Below are 21,039 nucleotides of genomic sequence, written 5' to 3' on the forward strand. Positions count from 1 at the left end.
CCGGACGCCCCCGCCCCGGACCCCGAGCGCATCCAGCGCCTCCGCCGCCTCATGGTAGTCAAAGAGGAAGGGGACGGGGCCGCCAGGGAGAGCCGGCGAGGTCCGGGCCGGAGCAGGAAGGCGCCGCGCAATGTGCTCACGCGAATGCCCTGTGAGTGCGGCGGGCGCGGACGGGGGACGACGTGCCCGCCTGCTGTCCGGAAGGTGGCGGCCGAGGGGCCATTTGCCGGGTGCTAGGGGCTTGGTGTATTAGGGTCTGCGCGTATTGGGAGGGTTTAGGTGAAGGTTTGCAGATAATTAGCGACAGCGGGGAGGTTCTGTTTGAGTAATGTGGGGAATGGGGGCGGTCGTCTTGAGTAATGAAGGTTCTGCACGAGCCGTGGGGCAGAGTGGAAAAGTCTGTAGAGGTAATAAGGAGCTCTGGGGAGGAAGGTCTGCCAAGGTGATGGGGTCCCTGGAAGTGGCTACAAGGGAGGGGTGATGAGGAACCTGCAGAGAGCATCTGCTGGAGTGGTGGGGAGTTTGGAGGGGTGGATGGGGCCTGCAAATGGGACATCATAGGTAGGGTTTGCAGAGGTGATAAGAGGTTTGGGGACCACAGACAGAGGAGGTGGTGCACAGCCAGTATTAGGGGAATGTGTGTTTGCATAGTGGGATTTGAGGTGGGATGGAGTGTGGGGAGATCCGTTGAGATAGCACAGGGGACATAGAACCTCTACACGTTAAGTGACAGCTCATTCTCCGATGCTATAAGCAGGAGAAAGGCTGCAGGCTCTTGATACACATATGTTCACATTACAAGATCACAAGTGCTAGAATGCAGCAGGCACAAAATGCTTCTAAAACACAGACACTGTTTTACAGCCACTCTACCAGGCTGGATGGCATATATATTACCATATGCGCAGGTTATTTTAAGTTCGGAATGTGTGAATGGCACAAGGGAATTTCTTGGAGCCTCCTAATAGATCCTTAGAGTAAAACTGTAAACAGCAGAGGTTGCTAATGTGTGAGTTAGGTCTTGTATAAATGGAATAATAACAGCCTAAGGTTATATCTTTTGTCATCTGGCAAGCAGTTCTGACATCTGCCCTGTGAACACAATGACCTATTTAGCCATTCAGAGCATCTGTATCCTAATAGCTAAATTGTGACATTATTAAATCACTCAGTTTGGAATGGAGGGTTGTGCTAAGCAAGGGTATATTTTGTTTCATTCCTAGAAATGTGTTATTTAAGAGAGGAACATTATGAAAAGCTGTGTGCTGTTAGGGGTGCCTTTGTTGGATGATTTACTTCCCAAGCTTAGGTTTACCCAGCTTGTTTGCTCAGCAGTAACACAAAGATGGAGTACCGTGTTCCTAAAATAAGAGCAGTTGGGGGACCTTATTTTGCCTGTACTTTTCGCCATATCAGATCTTTGAAATGCACTCCCAAGTCTCAGATTGTAACATTCATTTCCATTTTGCTAGTTATTGCTTTGCTATTGAGATTGTCAAGGAAAAGAAATATTTCTATGTAGTGGGTGGTTTTAGCTTTACTTGTGAGAGCACTTTGCTATATTGTTATGACAGAGTGTGACAACCAGCTTTGTTGACATCCCACAATAAAATATATGCCTGGAATCAAGGTCTCAGAGAATGTGCCCTAGGCACTGAAAATTGTAATCATGCCACTGGAAACAAATGGGTAGACATCACAAAGAGGTGATGATCTTTAGAAAGCAAAAAAAAAAAAGAAAGAAAGAAAAGAAACAAGCATGGGTGAGGATTAGATTTATTCAAGAAAGAGTTCCTATAAGAATAAATTTTAGATCTTGAAATTAAGAGCATGGTTGAGGATAATAGTAATTATTTAAAAATCAGGGTCTTGAGGTGTAAGTTACATATATAGCAAAATACACCCTTTTAAAGTGAGTTTTGACAAATGTATAGTCTTGAAATCACCACCGCAGTCAAGATACAGAATAATTGCATCACCCCAAAAAGTTTCCTCATATCCCTTTGTAAGTCGAGTAATAATTTTATTGTTGCTAATTATAGCTACTGTTATTAAGCACACATGTGCTGTATTGTAGCTAACCCTTTTAGATGTATTATATCTCATTTTACCCGTAGATATGACTATCGATGAGGAAACTGAGGCTCAGTTATTACCTGTTATTGCCCAGGGTCACATAACTAGTTAGTTTGCAGCTGAGAATCCTGGGTTTGTCCAATTCTGGGGCCTATGTGCTTAACCATTATGCTAGTCTCAGGAGAGGGGAAGGGAGAGTACATTCTAATGTCTCCTTGCTTGATTTTGGTGTGTGGAAGGTACATATGTGAGGCAGAGGATTTGTGTCCAGAGCAGTGAGAATGGAATTTGGGTCCAGAGAGGGATTTGTTGCTAGAATGCATTGAAGAGCCAAACTAAAGAGTTTCTGTTTGACTTGGTGTTGGTAGAGAGTGGGAACCATGGTGTATATTCTTAAGCAAAAGCACTTTTAGGGCAAATGTTACTAGAAGCTAAGTTTCTCATAGTAAAATATATTTAGAGCACACAGCTTTGACTGTCTATGTTTGAATACTGGCTCTTCTACTTTCTAGCTGTTTTACTTTAGGCAAGTTGCTTAAACTCTTTAGGGCCTCAGTTTCTCATCTGTGGAATCAGGACAATAATAGAATCTACCTGTAGTTCTGAGGTTTAAATTAGTTAACACATTTAAATTATTTACAACAGTAATCTTCTGTAGCACATAGGGAAATTCTCGGTGAATGTTAAATGTCACTGTTAGGCCATCATAATGAAAAGCCCCAGGTCAGGATGCATGTAACCGGCCTGTATGAACTATTGGCTCAGCTGTTTACTAACTAGGTAAGTAACTTTGAGCAAATTATTTAAAACTTTTTGGGCCTCGATTTCCTCATCTACAGAATAAAATAATGTGCATAAAGTTAAACTTAACCACAGGGCGTGGCCCATACTGAGGGCTCAGTATTAGGTAATAATTGGGTGACAGTGATGACAATGATATTGTTGGTGTGAGTGACGGGAGCTAGGAGACTGTTGTAATAAACCAATCATCTGGTAAGGCTCTGGACGACTGTACAGTTGGTTGTGCAAAGAGAAAGTTCTTAGTTATTGAGAATCTATTGTCTGGATTTAGTGATGGGATGGCCATGAGCAGGGAGAAATAAGAGTGAAGTTAAAAATGACTTGGATTTAGAAGGGTGTGGCCCAAGCATAATAGCTTTCTTCAAAAATAAGCCTTTTTCTTTTTCTTTTTTTTGGTCATGTTAAGTTTTTACAAGCCTGGCTCATATCCATTTGGAGTTTGTTGCAGAGGCTGCTGGAATGAGATTCAGAATGTGGAGCTCATTTTGCCTTGGCAGTTTGCTCTGATAGGTGGTGCTAGTGTTGTAGGTTTGATCACACAAGGAGAGAAATGCTTCCTGGAATTATACTTTATTAAATCTTTGGAAGAAAAAAACTCAAGAGAAAGATACAGATGTGAGAGCTGAAAGACCTGTTTGCCGTTTGTTTAATTAGAATAAGAGACTGTTGTTAAGATACATGCTTTCCCTTTCTCTTTGACTTGGGAGTTTGGAGGGAGAAGTGGTACCCCTATTTTCTTCCAAGTTAGTAAAAGAATGGAATTTCCACTCTTTGTAGAAACACATATGTGTATGGAGGTGAGTGGGGGCAGTGAATATGTGTAGGCGAAGGGAGTAATCCAAGCATTGTGATCAATTTCTAAGAAATTGAATTATAGAGATTTATTTCTGAATCTAGACTTTAACTAGTCATCTGATCTCATTTTATAAATGAAGAAACTTGGACTTGTAGGAAAAAAGTTACTCACCAAAGTCATACAACTAGCTATAATGACCTCAAAGTTGTTTATGATGCTTGATTTAATATAGTCTATAACACATATCCATATTCACGCACACACACACCCTTATACATCAAGTGTTCAAAGAATTGTAGAATATTGCTAGAGGTAGAGTAGGTAATGGAGATCAGACCAAAGTTCTCATATTCCTTTTTAAGGCCACTGTTTCTACCACTCTGCTCCATTTATGCCTTATTGCTGAATCTTCAATCTGACACAAGCTCCTACTTCTCATATTCTAAGTCACTTTCTTCCAAGAATATTTTATTAATTTATCGCTGCCATCAATTATAAGCCAACCCATGAGTGAGGTAATAAGGAGGTCAGGAGTAACCAACTTAGTTTTCCAAGCTGAAGTATGGGACTGTTGTTCTCTCTTATGCTACTAGAAACAAAACAGAGTGATTTTTTTGTTTGTTTGTTTAAAATCAAAGAATTTTGCCTGGCAAACTTGGAAGGGAAAGACTGAGACTTTGTATCCATGGGTGAGGAAAAAAAAAGAGGGAGGGATGGAGAGAGGCAGAGAATGTCTATGTGTGTGGTTTTCTTTTGAGATGTCGTATATAGTATAGCTAGAATATTGTGAAGGCTAAGTTAACGTGAAGTAATAAAAATGAAATTCATCCATTCCCAAGCTCTGAAAAAAAGAATCTATCATAGTAAAAGCTAAAATTATAGTCCCAGCATTCTTCTTATGAATCGTCATAATGCTTTTTTACATGATGCTTATCAGTCATCTCATAGGAGCCAGATGCTCATCAGGTGCTTTTACCCCAGCAAGGCTTGTAATACAACCAGGTCTCTGACTCCTAGTGTGAAGGTGATGTACGTTGAAACACTAGTGGCTCCAGAGAGCTCATGCATGGGGTAGATCAGACTGGGGGGCCTAAAGGCCATTCTCTTGGAGGATTACATGTGTTTAAGGACAAGTGTTATAGCATTTGTTTCCTTTAAACTTATGGACAAGGTTTTTGGTTCTTTGGAAGGCTCAAGCTGGATATGTGTTCATGAGAATTATACTGAAAAAGGTTGCCTTAACAAGGCAACAAACTGAGAAGAATCTAGCTGCTGATGTGTACATTTAATGTATTTCTTTTTACCCAAAAGGTTTTAAATGATGATGCATCCTAGAATCAATGGCATCATAGACTATAGGATATACAAGTGGTGAAACATTTTGATGATAGCCATTCATAGGGTTTATCCACATTCTGGTAGAATTTTGTCTCACATCAGTGTGTTGCCTGCACTAGCCAGTAGCGTGTTATGCCTTACTGCCCACATGGTGAGGTTACCACTGTATCTCGTTGCCTTGAGTTGCTGGAGATGGTTGGGTGGTCTTGGTTGTTAATTGTGCGAATGAGAGCAGATGTTCATGCTATGCTGACTGTTCTTCTCTTGTTTCAGTGCACGAAGGCAGCCCTCTGGGTGAACTCCATCGTTGTATTCGGGAAGGGGTAAAGGTGAATGTTCACATCCGCACTTTCAAAGGACTTCGGGGAGTCTGCACAGGCTTCCTCGTTGCATTTGACAAGTTCTGGAATATGGTAAATAAGCCTTCCTCAGAGGGCTGGAGAACCTCTGAGGGGTTAAATGTTTTTTTATGTTTAAAGGACCTGACTAACCTTATTCAACGAAACGTACAGAATAACCCCAGAAGAACTAGAATCTTTGTACTCTCTTGGGCAACAAAAAACAAGTTCTTTTTATTGCTTCTTTTTTCTTAAGGCAGTAGATTTCAACCAGGGTGATTTTGCCTTCTTTCTCTCCCGGGGACATTTGGCAATGTCTGGGGACATTTTTTTGATCGTCACAACTGCTGGCATCTCGCGGGTAGAGGCCAAGGCTATTGCATGTCCTACAATACACAAAATAGCCCCCCAACAACAAAAAAAGCTATCTAGTCTAGGATGTTATTAGTGCTAAGGTTGAGAAACCCAGCCTTAAGGAAAAATTATTTATTTCATCTGTTTAGTAATTTTGTATTGATTTCCTATTAAAAATACTTATTGCCTTCCCACTTTGGCTGGACATGTGCTAAGTAGTTTCAGAAAGGAACTTTCCCTCTACTGCTTTTGAAAGACAGATAAGGGTAGAGGGGAAGCAGATACGTTAAAAAGGAAGACACTTTGCATAGTGTTTCTTTATGAAGGCATGTACCACCCCCGCCCCCAGCCTTCCAGAGGCTTACTGTTTAGTAGACATTAGTAGGAAAGAAGGAAAATATTATAGCACAACTATAATTTTAGGCAGTTAAAATAGGAGCCACCAGGGCTTTCTAGTGTTTCTTCTGTGTATGGTCATCATATCCAACTTTTCTTTTCCCTGTGTTTTATCTTCATCCATGCATTCCCCTGGATAATAATAATAGTTGTTGATATTTACTAAGCACTTATTATATGCTAGATACTATGCTAAGGACTATATATATATTATCTCAATGAATGAATTGTAAGTCTTCTTCTGTTCCGTTTCACAAATGAAGGAATTAAGGCTAGTGATTTTGGGAGATTGGTCCAGGTCAAACTGATAGTAAGTTGAAGTACCAGGACTTTAACCTAGGTTTTTCTGACTTCTGAGACCATAATGGTTGGTACTTCAACTTACTATGAAGTACCAGGATTGGTCCAGGTCAAACTGATAGTAAGTTGAAGTACCTAGGTTTTTCTGACTTCTGAGACCATAATGGTTTCAACTGATATGGAATCAGAAAACCTGGATTTGAATCCTAGCTTTACCACTTGGTAGCTGTGTGACACTAGGTAAGATAACTTCTCAGAGGCTCAGTTTTCTCACCTCTAAAATGTAAGAAAAAGTATTTTATTATAATTTTACATTTGAAGGAAAAAGATTTAAGAGAACATATTTGATGACAGTGGTGGTAATAATAATACTGCCAGCTTATATTTGTATGATGATTTACACTTTTCAAAGTAATTTCTTATACACGATCTCATCCTAACAGCTGTCCTGTGAGGTTGATGTCTCAGTGATGAGAATTCTCTAGTAATTCAGTGTGTAACCCTGGTCAATCTCTGTTAATTCCTGTCATAAAACATAGAATCTGGAAAGGGAAAAGAAGCAGTAGTGTTTCTCAAAGTGGGATCTAAGGCCTTCCTGCATCAGAATCACCTGGGGTTTCTGGTTAAAACAGTTCCTGGGCTTCATCCCAGACCTACTGAATCTGAATCTCTAGGAGAATAGCCTTAGATTTATGTTTTATTAAGCTTCCTAGGTATTTATGCACACTTAAGTTTAAGAACCTCTACTATGCAGTTATAAAAGCCCCTTACCATAGAAGAGACTCATATAGTTGTAGTCACTTGGAAATCCTACTCAGAGGGTGCCAAGGATTACCATTTTTTTCTGCCCAAGAGCCGAGACACCTGTTTAGTTCTGCTACAATTAGATGTTATTCTGCCTTTTAAATTTTTCCCTGAAAGCTATAAAAATAATATATATAACTGCCTCATTTTTCCCTTTTTGGGCTGTTTCTCTAGGCACTTACTGATGTGGATGAGACCTACCGAAAGCCTGTTCTGGGCAAAGCGTATGAGCGGGATTCTTCATTGACTCTCACAAGGGTAGGCAGTTTCTCCTGATTCCCTGGGTACCCAGCATGTTTTCAGGCTTAGGAATTAAGATCGCTGAGTCCAGTGACCAGGGTTTCCTAGCCAGGTATGCCTGGACCAAGGTCTTTATTAGTCTCTCTTCTCATGCATCCAGCTAACCTCAAATAAGCCCCTGCTTCTGACCTGCATATTATTTGAGTAACAAATAAGGCTTAAAAATCTTTCCATTTTCTACCATAGAAATAAGTAGGTGCCTTTTCTTTTGACATACTTAGTAATTTGTCTGAGTTATGGCTAGAAATAGAAAATTCATTACTAACTTTTTAAAAATTGCAAAGCAAGTAATCCACAGAGTATAATTAAGGAATCTGGCCTTTTTTCTGTGTATTGAAAGGATGATGTTAAAGGCTAACATTTGTCATTGCTTTCCTTGTAGCTGTTTGATCGGCTGAAACTTCAAGATTCCTCCAAGAAGGAAGTAGATTCTAAGTCTGCAGTCGAAGACTCTACTTTGTCCAGATACTCCCAGACATCCACTTGGAAGGTAGCTTCAGTGTGGGGAAGAGGAGACACTGACCGGGGCTCACGCAAGCATTCCCGCTCTGCCCCTTCTTCCCTACAGGCATCTACAAGGGAGGAGTCCAGGTCAGAGCTGTCAGGGAGGACTGTGGGGACAGAAGGGTCTAGTGGGGGAGGTACCTTTTCCAGGGCTACCACCCTTTCCAGGGGCCAGCCCCGTAAGAAAAAGCGAAAGCCTAAAGTGGATTACCAGCAGGTATTCACTAGACATATAAATCAGATTTTCATTCGAGGTGAGAATGTCTTGCTGGTTCATCTTGCACAGTGACTAGCTCACTCTCACTTGAGCTTTCGTTTTTTAGGAGTAAAATGCATGAATTGCTGCTATGCTGTATCCTAGTATCCCAGTGAAACCCTGAGTTAGAATGATTCCCTCTGGTACTGCACGTGCTGAGGAGAGAGCCAGGCTTGGGCTCTCTGGGAGACGAGCTCCTTCAAGGGGAGAGAGGCCTTGGGAGGGTGAGTGTTCGCATTACTATCAAGGCAAAAACTGCACTTGGGTACACACATCTTGTTTGGTATTATGGTCTACCTCAGACACTCAAACCAAATGTAAGATCTTCCGTTCAAATCAGGGGTCATGGTATGAACTGAATTCACTGCACAGACTCTAGAGCATGGTGGCGGGAAGCGCACCTCAAAAAGAATGGTCTCTGTTCTGAAAACTAGTGCCCTGAGTACTCAAGAGTTTGGTTCTGAGAGTAGCAGTATGAGTTGCCCTGGAGCCCTGTACCCACATCTTGTAACTGATCATTGAATTTTGCTCTACACTGTTCTCTCGATCAAGAAATGTAATCTGTTATCTTTGGTTATCTATAAAATCTAAGAAAGCTACCAACTTATGTAAGGGTGGAATTTGAATAGTTGCTGTGCTCAAAGCAGCCCTCAATGAACGCCATTTTTATCCCTCTCATTATGAAAAGGAATATGGGACCTCAGCAGTCTTCCCTTTACCAGAGGTAGCTTCTGTGAATGGCATGCCAGATGGGACTATAAGATGTTTGTGTGGTGGCTTCTTGACTTTCTAACATCTGTGGCATGGTGCTAGTGCATGTACCGTATGTCTTGCCCCTCTGTGACCTGTCCTGTGAGCTTTATGGCAGGAGACTGTGACCTTCATGTCTGGCTTCAAAGAGTTCTGCATGAACTCAGTTAGACACATGCATCACACAGCTGAGAGTCCCCTTCCCAGGCAGGGCTGGCCCTGTGTAGAATGTCTTTCCAAATGATTTTCCGTGAAATAGGGGTGGTAGTTTTATTCCATGTGTCGGGCCAAAGAGATTCTCACAAACTATAGTGGTTGGTGTCTGTAAGGGACACTTTACTCACAGCCTGGCTTCAATAACAGGAATACCACACCACTCTCTAATACTACTTGAATCATGTATTATTTTTCAGTCACCAATGCAGAATAGGCTATAGCTTGACACAGCCTCCGAGGCAATATTGATTTTTTTTTTGTTTTGTTAGTTTATATTTGGTTTTATTTTAGGTAACTCATGTTCAAAGTGTGAAGTAGCTAACTAGTTAAAATGCTTGAAAAGAAAAATTTCCCGTGCTATATTTGTTGTTTAACTTACATAAGCCTTCTGAGAGCAGGGTGAATAAAGTTTGTGGAGCTAGGACTCCTGGTCCTTCTGGTCCTCCAGCTGGGTCCCTGGCTCATTGTATAATGAATGAAAAGAGAACAGACTTAACCCCTCTGTGCATCAGTTTTTCCTCATCAGACACCTACCTCACATAGCAGTGAGACAAAGACTCTTAGGAAGACATTTTACCGTCTCTAAACATGTTTAAGTGCCATGAGTAATTTTTACTAACTCTTGTGTCACAGTTTGGTAAGAACCCTGTCTTAAGAGCAAGGCAGGTGCTACATACATAAGAAAGTGATCTCTGTAGGTGTCAGAATTATGATCTTGTTGTGTCAGACAGCAGTGTTATCTTCAGGAACTATTATCATATTCCATTCCTTCCTCCAAAGGGGCAGCGGAAGTTTCAGAAGCATATCTGCAGTAAGAGGAGAGTAGCATTGCTTTGCTGCTCCCCTTGCATCTCAGCCTTCACCCTTTTCTGAGTATCAGAAAGAATTCCCCTGAACTTTTCAGGGGGTTATATGATAGTACTAAAGGGAGAATGAGCATCTAAAAATGATTCATCCCCAAAGGGGAATTTGTGGAAATTGTTTTATTTATGTTTATTGTAAAATGCATTTTAAATATACTTTTTAGAGCCACAGCAGTTGCATTAAACATTTAGACAGATCCTGGGTCACAAATTTGAACAGTCATCTTTGAATCTGCCAATCTAATCTCTTCTAAATAGGGTGTCTAAATCTCAGTTCTCCAGTTATTAGTCACCAGGTACCCCTGCCTCTACCTCTACCAGCCTCCCCGTTTGGCCGTCCACATCTGTCTGCCATCTTGTCCCTCAGCTAGAAACTGTAATGGATACTAAATTTTCCCAGTAAAGTAGAAATTTGGAATCAAAAGAAATATTATCAATTTCCATTCATTATAGTGGCTGATTAAATCTAACCTAATTTATTTTAAACACATTCTGGTTTTCATGTTTGCATATAATTTTCATATGTCCATATAAAGATTGATTTACCACTTATCTGCCCAACTTAACAATTCTGGCTTTGAAAATTATTTTAAAACTGCACGTGATCTGTCTTATGTGTCCATTTATTTGTTTGTTTTGGACACCGATTTTGGAATAAACTATCTAATGGTAAATGTGCTAATTTGTACAAAGCATGATAATTTTTTAGAGAATTGTTTATTATTGGAGAAATTTTCCATAAGGAAGAAAAAATAGGTCCTAACAATGTATATGCTGCTCTAAAAATGTGATCATCTAGGACGTTGTAGTTGCTATGGCAATAACTGATGTTTTCCTCAGGAGAACGAGAGAGAAAAGGAAAGCAACAGCTAGAATGGTAAGAGTCCTAGAGACCCCCCACCCCCAGCTCACCTGAGGGGGTTTCTAAGCAGCCGAAGTGCAGCAAAACTAGTTTCTAGTGTTCTCCAGGGATTTGAGTTTGGGAAACTTGGTAGGAATAGTACTTACTTTTGAACATCCAACTTCAGTCCTTCAAAGTAATCTCTAAACATGGGAATGTGTTTCCCAGACAATTCAAAGGGCATACCCATACAGTTGTTGAGGTCTTCTTAGGAGTTGCCAGCTTTGTTAGATAAGAACAAGGGATTGAGAAAAGGAAGGTACAGTTTCACACTCAGAATGATTTCATGTGCCATTCTTTGCACATAGAGGTTATTCCACCCCTCTTCCACTAGGAGAACTTGAACTTCAGGTTGTATGTTCTAGTATTTGGGAAGCATTTATACACTTCCCTTCAGAAATCATCTTACGACAGGTGGGCCGTTGGTGAGGTGGTTTGCCAGAATTAGCAGTGTCCAGTTAGTAGCCTGCTGTCTGTGCATGGTGCATGTCAAATCAGAAAGCCTAGAAATGATTAGTAATAAAGTCTAGGTGCATGGGAATCCTTGCTATGAGTTGTTGGTGAATCAAGAGGGGCTATGTCTGTTTTCATGATGAAACCATCCAGGAGTACCTTTACTGATTGTCAGGTCATGAGCTGTGAGCTGCCTGTAATCCTCAGAAGCTTTACAGAAATGTGGGTGTACTGCTTCCATCCTTTGAGAAAAAGTAGAAGCCTAACTTGATGCAGAGTAGACTTGTTTTTCTATTTGCAGTATTACTGAAATAGCTGACATGGGTAAAAAAGAATAAATTCTATAAAATACTTCTTTAAATTTTGTCTAAATTTTGCTTTTAGGAAAAAATTAAAATTATTCAAAGACAGCTAGCTGTCACTGGTGCTGCCCCAGAGCTTTCCAATCCTTTATGTATTTTTTATGAATGAAATACTTGCTGTAGGAAGGTCAAGATTTATATAAGAGTATAATGGTATATATAATGGTTGGTTTTGCAGCTTTTGTAATTTTTCTTTTTCTGTGCCAGATATAGTATACAGTCGACTCTTTTTCACTAACTTCTGTTCACCAACTTGTATTTTTCTGGGCAGTAATCCCCAAAAGGCTTTTCTTAGTGATTGTAAAGCAAGACTATCTTATCTGGGCCTGTGTTGCAAAGGTGGGTGGTTTGTCATTACTTTCTGGTAAATTGGGTTGATGGATATAAGATAAACCTTTGGGGTTCCTGTCAGTTTCCTGGGCTTTGAGGAAGGGTTGGTTCTTCTTTACTCTCTGTCTTTTGAGTATTTTTCAAATATTTGTAAGTTCTCTTGCACTCTGATAAAAATGAAAGCTCTCTGTCAGGGAATGGCTTTGGATGGTTTGGAGATCTAGGGGGAAAAATAAGTACACCTGAGACCTTCAGTTGGCCTTTTATTTATTTATAATAAAAAGTAGTTTGATAAGCTACCAGAGTTAGTGTTTCTTTAAAAACACTCTCTGAAAAGATGGGAACTGTCCCTATAGGAAAGCTGTAAAAGCTATTCCCAATACATTGCAATTGCTTTTGATTTTTAGTCTTTCGGAGCAAATGTCTGATGTTATGTCTGATGTTATATTTTTAGAGCTGTGGGGAAAAAATGTCTAAAAAATGTAAGGGATATGATTTAAACAATGATTACCTGGGTGAATTATGTGTGAGCCAGGTTTTAGGGCAGCTGTCCAGTTCTTTTTCTGTAATCCGGACTATAAAGCCAATAGTAAGCGATGTCTTGAAAAGTGATTTACTTATTTCATAATGACATCTAAAGACATTAGCCTTCTGGGCTACCCTGGGGATACCCCCCCCATACCGTGACTTATTAATATTTTTTAGGCAAGGCTAAACCTGGATGACTATAAATTTATAGTTTTTCTACTCATATACCAGCTGCTAAAAGAAAAACCATGACTTGTAATCTTGTCTTGAAATTACTCCTAATTGTTACGTTCACCTAACCCCTTCCTGTTTAGGGAGGATTGCTGCTAGTAATATCAGTTTGCAGTTGTTCTGCTTTAGGTATGTGTCATATGGGAGTCTGGAAACTGTAATAAATATGATTGTATTAATGTACTGGCTGCTTTGTCTGCTGATTTGGGGGTGTGGGGAGAGACAGCAGGGGAGTCTGTTACCAAGTGAAGACATGGACCTAGAAAGTTAAAACATCTCAAGCCTTCTGCAATCTCACTGTTGTAACCTTTTGTCTTTTCTTTACCAAAGCACACACATCTAGATCCCTATTCTTTGAGGAAGCTTTGTTCTTTCAAGTTTATTTGAAGTTCATGCTTAGAAAAGAAACTTGGCCTACATTGTAAATTATCTCGTCTAAGCCTCAGGCAATGGTAATTGCCCTGTGAATTTATTCCACCTAATAGCCCACTGGCACTAATCCACTGTCTTCATGAGATCACCACTGACTGCTCCCCTCTGAGTGTTTTGCCACATCTGACTAATGGATCCTCACTGCTTCCAAAAATATTTGAATTTGCCACCATCTTTCCTCTGTGCATGTATAGGAAGTTGAACTGCCCAAAGATTTGCCACATTGATTACTTGATTTCCTCTGTATGCTTCCAGAACTGAGTCTCCTTGGTAAGAGAGACAAATGAAAATCACATGGATTCTTAGGGAAACCTCAAGTTAACTGCCAAGACCCAATTCCCCACTTTCAAAGAATATGTTATTAAGTTGGGCTCAGCTGACATACAGGAAATTTCAAACCACTGAAGAAGTGGAAGAAAGGGAGACAAGACCCAAAGGCTTCAGTTCTGGCTCTTGCTTGTTTGTTTCGTCTTTCAAAGATTTCTGATTAAATGAGAATGTCCTCATTAATCAAAATAAAGGCAGAAGAATTAGCTAGCTTGACATTTAAAATACACAACGACAGTGAAATATTAGCAGGAGAATGGAAGCCAGTGGAATGACATATACAAAACCCCGCGCTCTGGATAGGAGTGGCAAGGAAAGAAAAAAAATTTTGCTCACCTGCTTTCTCTCCTTGGATAAAAGTGAAGCTGTTTTTACTCTTCTCAGTTACCACTAGGTGGCAGTGGGTTAAAGAGAACTGCTTAAGTAGAGGTCCCAGAAGGACCTGCATCTCCAGATCTCCAGTCACTGTTACATTTAATTGCTAAATGCTCACCAGTCTGGACTGAGATAATCAGGAGAAACAAGCTATAATCAACTCAAGTGGCAACATAAGCATTTCTTACCAATATTAAACATTCCTGATTTAAAGCTTAGGAAGCCCGACTCATGGCAATCAGCCATTGAATGTGCTCGAGGAAGAGAGGTTATGAAAAAGATAGCCTATTGTCCACCGTTTTAGACAGTCTATTCTGACATCATGGGATTCCTCCTTTCTTCTTGGAATACTGTCATTTCTACCCAGCCTCTTCCCACTTGCTGGCCAGGGATCACCAAGGAAAACTATCTTGATGCTCCTGTTTCTAAGCCACTGTCAATTTTGGAAACAATTCAGTTTCACCCAATGTTGATGCCTGAGAGCCCATTTGTGAGAAAGGCTGCAGCTCATATGATTCCATAACCAGAACTGAGTCTCCATTCCAAGGCAGCAAGCAAATATGCTCTTGAGTCAAAGGAAAATTTTAATACACAGAAAAGTCTATAGTTTTAGGCTGGGCACTGGGGCAGAAGGGGTGGGTGGAAAGTGCAAATAAGTCTCCTAGCACTTCATGTCAAGACCTTCAAAGACCTTCCCCTGTCTACCTCAAAAAATCATTTCCCAGCAGCCTACGATGAAGAGGAACACAGTATGTGAAATAATAAATAGGTATTGGTCTTCAATTGAATCAATAAAAATAAGATCACAATAAAGAGCTTTATCTCATGCCTTTCTGTACGTTAGCAGCTTGTACCACATTTCACTCAATCATGCTATGAAGGGGAAGAGGACAGAAGATGCAGTAGGCAATACTGTCATTTTCGAGGATTTCAGCTGAATGCCAAGCGTATAACGTGCATTACCTCGTTCAGATACAACCGCCGTGAGAGGAAGATTTTGTTCCTATTACATATAGGAGGGAACTGAAACAGGTTAAGTAACTTGCCAGCGTCTCTCTGCTAATAAATGGCAAATTTGAAATTCTTTAGAGATCTGTCTGTCTCTTAAGTTTGTTAGCCAATTACTCCTTAAAAATACTAAGTTTGTCAGGCATTGACCAGGAAATTTTGAGGGCAAGCTGAGTCATCTCCTTAGACTAATCAGATACCAGAGGGCTGAGTTAAAATATGGCTTGTTGGTTTGCTCAGGTGTCTCTAGTCTCTTCTGATTCACACTGCTCTTTGAGTAGAAGTGGACACTCACACAAGGCTTCATGGCTTCCAGACAGGATGAGGGTGGTGGGCATCCCCAAGGCAATAAGCCGGCTATGGCACCAGGAAGGCTGCCAAGTGAATGCCAGAAGATACTTCTCCCACCAGTTAGTTTTGCTGTAGAGGGGGTATCAGACCAATAGTCTTGTTAAAAAGATGATGAAGTGACTCATGGTCTTCCTAGCTCTTCAGTATGTATTTAGAAAGTCTGCCATCCCTTTCTTTCGATTATTTTGCCACACTTGGGAAGAATGCTTTCTCTTGGTCTTGACTATAAATTCGTTTTATTAAGCTCTTCTCCAGGCTAAACTATGGATATGCTAAAGCTACAGAAAAATAAAGGACACATAGTCTTTCTTCTGAGACCTAAAAGGAGGCACAAGCAGAAAGGTTTGGCAAGCCGTCTGTCCATCTTGTAAAATTTCCTTTCAACTAGACGATGTGTTAATTTTCAGAATATGGCAATTCTGAGAGGACCTCACTCTCCTAGGCCCTTTCACTAGTTACTTCTGAGCCTCAGTTTCCTAGTCTCTGAAATAGGGATAACAATACCTGCCTCACAAGGTGGGTGATAGAAAATGCTTGGTCCAGAGAGCAAGGATTTAATGCCATTCATGCTGTGATAAGCTTGCTGTGTGATGCCAGACCAGGCCTGGCAAACAAATGGACACAGCAGCATGTTGTCATCCTTTTCTCTAGCACACAGGTGTTTGAAAGATTGTTCCCAGGCTGCCTGAGTTCTCCACTGTTCCTCACTTGGCTTTTCCTGGGTTAAAACTTCAGAATATCATCAACTTCCGCAATGCTGGGAGAGCAGTGTGCTCCCCCAGGAATGACATTAGGCACCACGGGACATTCATTAGTCGAGGTTACAAAAGGACCACAGGGCACTGGAATGGTAATTTCCTACATGGGACCCCAGTGACCCAGGGTGAGCTAGCTCAGCTGGTCTGAGCATGTGGCTAATGAGAGAAGGGTCATGGTTTCACTCCTGTGTGGGCCAATTAGTGTCACGTGGAAAAGCACGCTCCAGGGTCATCAGACAGCAGCCTTACATGCGTGTGGCTCTGGTCACCAGAATGGCTCAGTGTAGCCATCATCACTATGAGAAACTCAACCCCAAACATACATCTTCTTTCTTATTATTATGTAGCCTATTGTTTCCAAAACTGGGTCATTTTCAGAGCATCTTCATGATTTTTGCCTTATCCTAAGTTGACTACTGCATTTTTATTTATTCAACACTTTAAATTGATTTACTTTTTAGCTTACATTTAAAAGGGAGCTGTGTATCACTACCATCAATGGAAAATTTGGAAATTTACCCTAAATTGAAAGTACACATTAAAATAAATGTATAACTATTGAAATTAAAATGTTTATCTTCATCCTATCTGCAGATGCCCCCTGAGCCAAAAGTGGTCAATGTGCTGTGTGTTAATGTTGCAGGTATATAACCTACATGTTTAATATAATACATTGTTCTATAATAAAGTGTTCACATCGCCAAAAAATATTATAAAGCAATTGCTTTAAATGGGAAGAGTTGGGATCAGGGACTAGGGAGTTTCACACTTGAAGTGATAAAATTATTCTTGCAAGAATTTCAACTGCAAAGGTCTTTCTAATAGCCATAAATGTGTAGCTATAAAATGTAAGCTCTGAACAAATCCAGGGTTTAATTTACATCTAGCTTTTGCTCAAAAGTCATGGCTTTCATTCGCACTCTCCACTGCTATTATCATTAACACTGTGCTTCTTACACATTCTTATCATTATCGCCTGTTTTATGATAAACAAAGCACAAACATGCAAAGCAAATGTGTTGACTGTACATCCTTGTTCCCTTCCAGTAATGAGCCAGTTCCTGCTAATCTCCCCAGTTGGCCCATTCCTTATGGAGCTCAAGATTCAACCAATAGTGATGTTGGTAATAAAAATGTATTCCCTAAATTAATTGAGCATGTTATAGCCAGTCCAGTTATGAACATGTGCACCGGAGGACAAATAAACACACACACACACACACACACACACACACACAGAGAAGCCTCCTCAGGGTAGAGAGAGAGCCTGGCCACTCCCATTTTTGAGGTTCCCAATACATTAAAAAATGAAGAAATGTCAAAGCGGAGTTGTAAAAGTTGTGTATTGGTTGAATGGTGGACAGCTTTCAGTCCTCTCGGTGTACCTGTGAGTGGGTCTGCAGCCTCATTTAGAGGTAGAGCCCCAGGTCTGAATGTGAGGTCTCAGTGACTATAAGGACCGAAGGGCCGTCCCTTCCTGCCCCCAGGTCAGAAGACGAGCTCCGGCCAGAAGCAGTGACTTAAATAGGCACCTAGGTTCAAATGTAAGGCAGAGCGTGACATTTGGCAATGTGGAAATGCAAAGTCATCTGGGGTGTAGAAAGTTGGGACGGTGAATAGCTTTCACATTCCTTTTCTGTCCCCCTCATCTCGTGGATTCTTGCTACAGTCACTCCTGTTATTGCAGTGCCGCCTCCTACTCTGACAGCTTTGACATCATCCTTGGAAAGCCATTAATTGATAGTAAGGGCCAGGCCATTTCATAAGTGCCAGAAGACTTACTTAGACCAGAAAATCAAAATACTAAGAAGCAGGACTGCAATAATAGCTTTCTTTGCTTCACATGGACCCAATGACTTCAACCCCAGAACTCCTCTGGATGACCGTGCATGTGCACACACGGTCAAGAGCAGGGAAGCACTCCATGCCGTTGGCATCTCCAGTGTTCTCATTGCACACTACTTGCTGGAACAGTCAGATTGTGTAATTGGGGAGTGTCGCGTATGTATTTATATAAAATAGTACCAAAATGGTATTTACTGAACAACGCTTTGTTAGGATTCTGTTTGTATGGCCTTGTCCTAAGACTGATGCATACTTGTGATCTTTACCTCTGAGGGCTTGGAAAGTGATTAGTTCATTTAGAATTCTTTGTGAGGAATCTGAGGCCCGCGTTACAGCCTCTTGTCTGCCCTTGCCAGGTCTAATTATGCTTCAGCAAGTCTTCTTACCCGGTGCTCCCCTGTCCCCAGAGTTCATGCGTTGCTCCATGAAAAGTATTTTGGCACCGAAGGTACCTTCTCCTGTCCTGGAAGTCTGTTACATACTTTTATATATATGTATATATATATAAATAATGTCGTTTTAATAGACCAATATTTTGACATTAAACCAAGAGCAATATAGAGATTTCAATTCCAAAATGATTGGGAGACACTGTTTTAAACCCTCATGTGCCAGAAGACGAGCCCAGGATTCTGAATGTTTCCCCTCAGCTACACCTTCCACATCAGTCCTGGAATATAACCCTCAGTGACCATACCTCAAATCTAGGCTTTCTTGCACTGAGCAGGAATTCAAAAGTTAATACTAACTCTTCATTTTGAAAGATATTACCAATGATCTAGTAGACTTCAGCCACAGAGATCTTACCAGAACGTAATATGCCTAGGGGCTCATCCTGCACAGGAATTCCAAACAAGATGCCACGTAGCATCTTAAATTACATAACTGATGCCTCAGTTCTTGGGGTAGCTGGAACCTCTGAGCCAGTCACCTCTAGCCACAAGCAAGCATCAATGGCTTCATCAGGGTCCCTCTGAGGTGGCTGAATGAGACAAGCTACAAAGGTGTGGGCCATGGTTATGTGAACGTGGACCCTCAAGAGCCCGATGACATCCACATTGTTATGCTCCATATCAAGAAGCTGAGTATAGCAGCTAAGAAGTTGCTTTACATCTCAAAGCCAGTGGTAACATATGCTACTGCCCATCATAGGCAAAGGCACAGGGAACCTACTGAAGGAGTTCGTATTCTAGGTGTCCCAGATGTTAGCACCAGCAATGTAATTTGCAGGGCCCAGTGAAAAATGAAAATGCGGTGCCACTTGTTCAAAAGTCACTTCAAGATGATGACAACAGAGCATTAAACCAAGTATGGGGTCCTTCCAAGCATCCATGTACAAGAAGCACAGCACCAGGCTAAAGTGGAGCCACTCAGAAGTTCAGCGGGGGTGAGGAGAGGGCCAGGGGGTTCTTGGTTGGCACAGCACCAAATCTGTCCACACGTATTGGATTCTTCCCTCTGTGACTGACATGCATGTTCAGTGGTGTCCATGATGGCTGTGCTTAGTAACTAGGCATGAGTGGTCTACGAATTAAAGCATTACCATTATTTTGAAATACTTTATTTGAAAAAATCTCCAAAGACTTGAAATCTATTCACACAATCTCAGAAAATTTCAACAGTGCAATTGTCAATGAAAGAAAAGGAAGACTGTCAGTATCTTTAAATATGATTCAAATGTAAAATTTGGAATAGTTTCAAAAAATATTTTTTTTTTATATCACTTGGGTGAACAAAGTTTATAGTCAGTGATAACTACCAAGAATTTGGAGAGATCATGATTAAAAAGTCTTGATTGGATTAAAAAATCTTCATCAAGAATCGCTATTTCAGCCATAAAACCTGATATTAAAAAGCTATATTCATAAAAAGCAAATGCAAATTTCTCATTAAAAATTAAAGAGATATTTTGTAGAATTTTTATATAAACTCAGTATTTAATACCTTCCCTAAATTTTGAATTTTATTTCTTATAATTATATAAAATAAAGAAAGAATAACGAAGGCTTTTGCTAGGCCCCATATGGATTTCCCAAGTCCTCTCCATTTTACCCTAGAGTATACCTTAAAATATTAGCATTTTCTATGTGTGTTACAAAGTAAAAAATGTTGGAAGCAGCATTTCTCTGGAATCTAAAGCAACTCACCTGCTTTTGCCCACTGGTGGTGGCAGAGATTTTACTTGGGAAATTAAGGCCTGACTGAAATAGGATTCAATCATGGTGACAATTAATAGTACTTCACAGAGCTGTTGAAATGATTACTTGAGATACCACATGTATAGTGCTCAGAACAATGCCTGGAATATTGGAAATACTCAATGGCATCTTGGGTAACCAATAAGTTGACAAATTCTATTGATTCTGTCTACAGTGCCTCGGCTCTGTTCTTGACCTTACTTTCTATTCCTCCTATTCCACCCCATTGTAATTTAGCATTTTATCACTGTTCATGTGACAGTAATATTAACCTCTTAATTTGTCTTTAAGATTCCAGTGTCTTCATTTCGGACCCATCTGGTTCAGTCGAGGCACTTTAGGCAGCAAGTAACAGAATATCCAGCTTAAACTTACCCTTTCATACACTGAGACCTTCAAAGTTTCCAGAGTTGGTTCAGGAACTCAACAATATCAGGGCTCAGCTTTTTAGAGAGAGAGAAAAGGAAGGAGAGACAGAGACAGAGGGGAGAAATTGCCTCTCTCTCTGTGTGTGTGTGTGTGTGTGTGTGTGTGTGTGTGTGTGTGTGTGTGTGTGTTGTTTGTTTTGCCTTCCCCCCTCATGGTTACCTCCACTCATGATGACATCCAAAAGCATGGAGGGAAAGGTTGTTCTTATGTATTTCCTTTTCTCAGAGTGGAAAATTCTTCCAGAAAGCTTCTTAGAGTTCCTCAGAGCACATCTACCTTAAACCAGTCATAGGCAAAGAACAATGAGATTATAAGAATTGATTTAGACATCTCATCATTTATCACTGGGCCTAGCCTACCTCCCCTGGGCATGGAACTAGTCCTATACCCAGACAGAACTGGGATTCTGATAGCCAGGA

The 21,039-nt window shown here is 40.7% G+C and overlaps 1 protein-coding gene across 1 annotated transcript; it reads left to right on the forward strand.

Moving 5' to 3' along the window:
* Nucleotides 1-6: 6 nt before the first annotated feature.
* Nucleotides 7-13,080, forward strand: LSM11 (LSM11, U7 small nuclear RNA associated). Its single transcript, XM_015585254.2, has 5 exons — nucleotides 7-151; nucleotides 5,285-5,424; nucleotides 7,378-7,461; nucleotides 7,886-7,993; nucleotides 8,331-13,080. The coding sequence occupies exons 1-5, from the start codon at nucleotides 52-54 to the stop codon at nucleotides 8,334-8,336; spliced, it is 438 nt and encodes a 145-aa protein (XP_015440740.1). The 5' UTR covers nucleotides 7-51; the 3' UTR covers nucleotides 8,337-13,080.
* The last annotated feature ends 7,959 nt before the right edge of the window (nucleotides 13,081-21,039 follow it).

The sequence above is a fragment of the Pteropus alecto genome, unplaced genomic scaffold, assembly GCF_000325575.1.
Source record: "Pteropus alecto unplaced genomic scaffold, ASM32557v1 scaffold40, whole genome shotgun sequence".
Lineage (NCBI taxonomy): Eukaryota > Metazoa > Chordata > Mammalia > Chiroptera > Pteropodidae > Pteropus > Pteropus alecto.

Bases quoted from the DNA above. Each gene is read 5' to 3' on its own strand.
- LSM11 (XM_015585254.2), top strand. From the start codon at position 52: ATGGTAGTCAAAGAGGAAGGGGACGGGGCCGCCAGGGAGAGCCGGCGA. The intron at 152-5,284 runs GTGAGTGCGGCG...CTCTTGTTTCAG, and splicing joins TGTGCTCACGCGAATGCCCT to TGCACGAAGGCAGCCCTCTG. The intron at 5,425-7,377 runs GTAAATAAGCCT...CTGTTTCTCTAG, and splicing joins TTGACAAGTTCTGGAATATG to GCACTTACTGATGTGGATGA.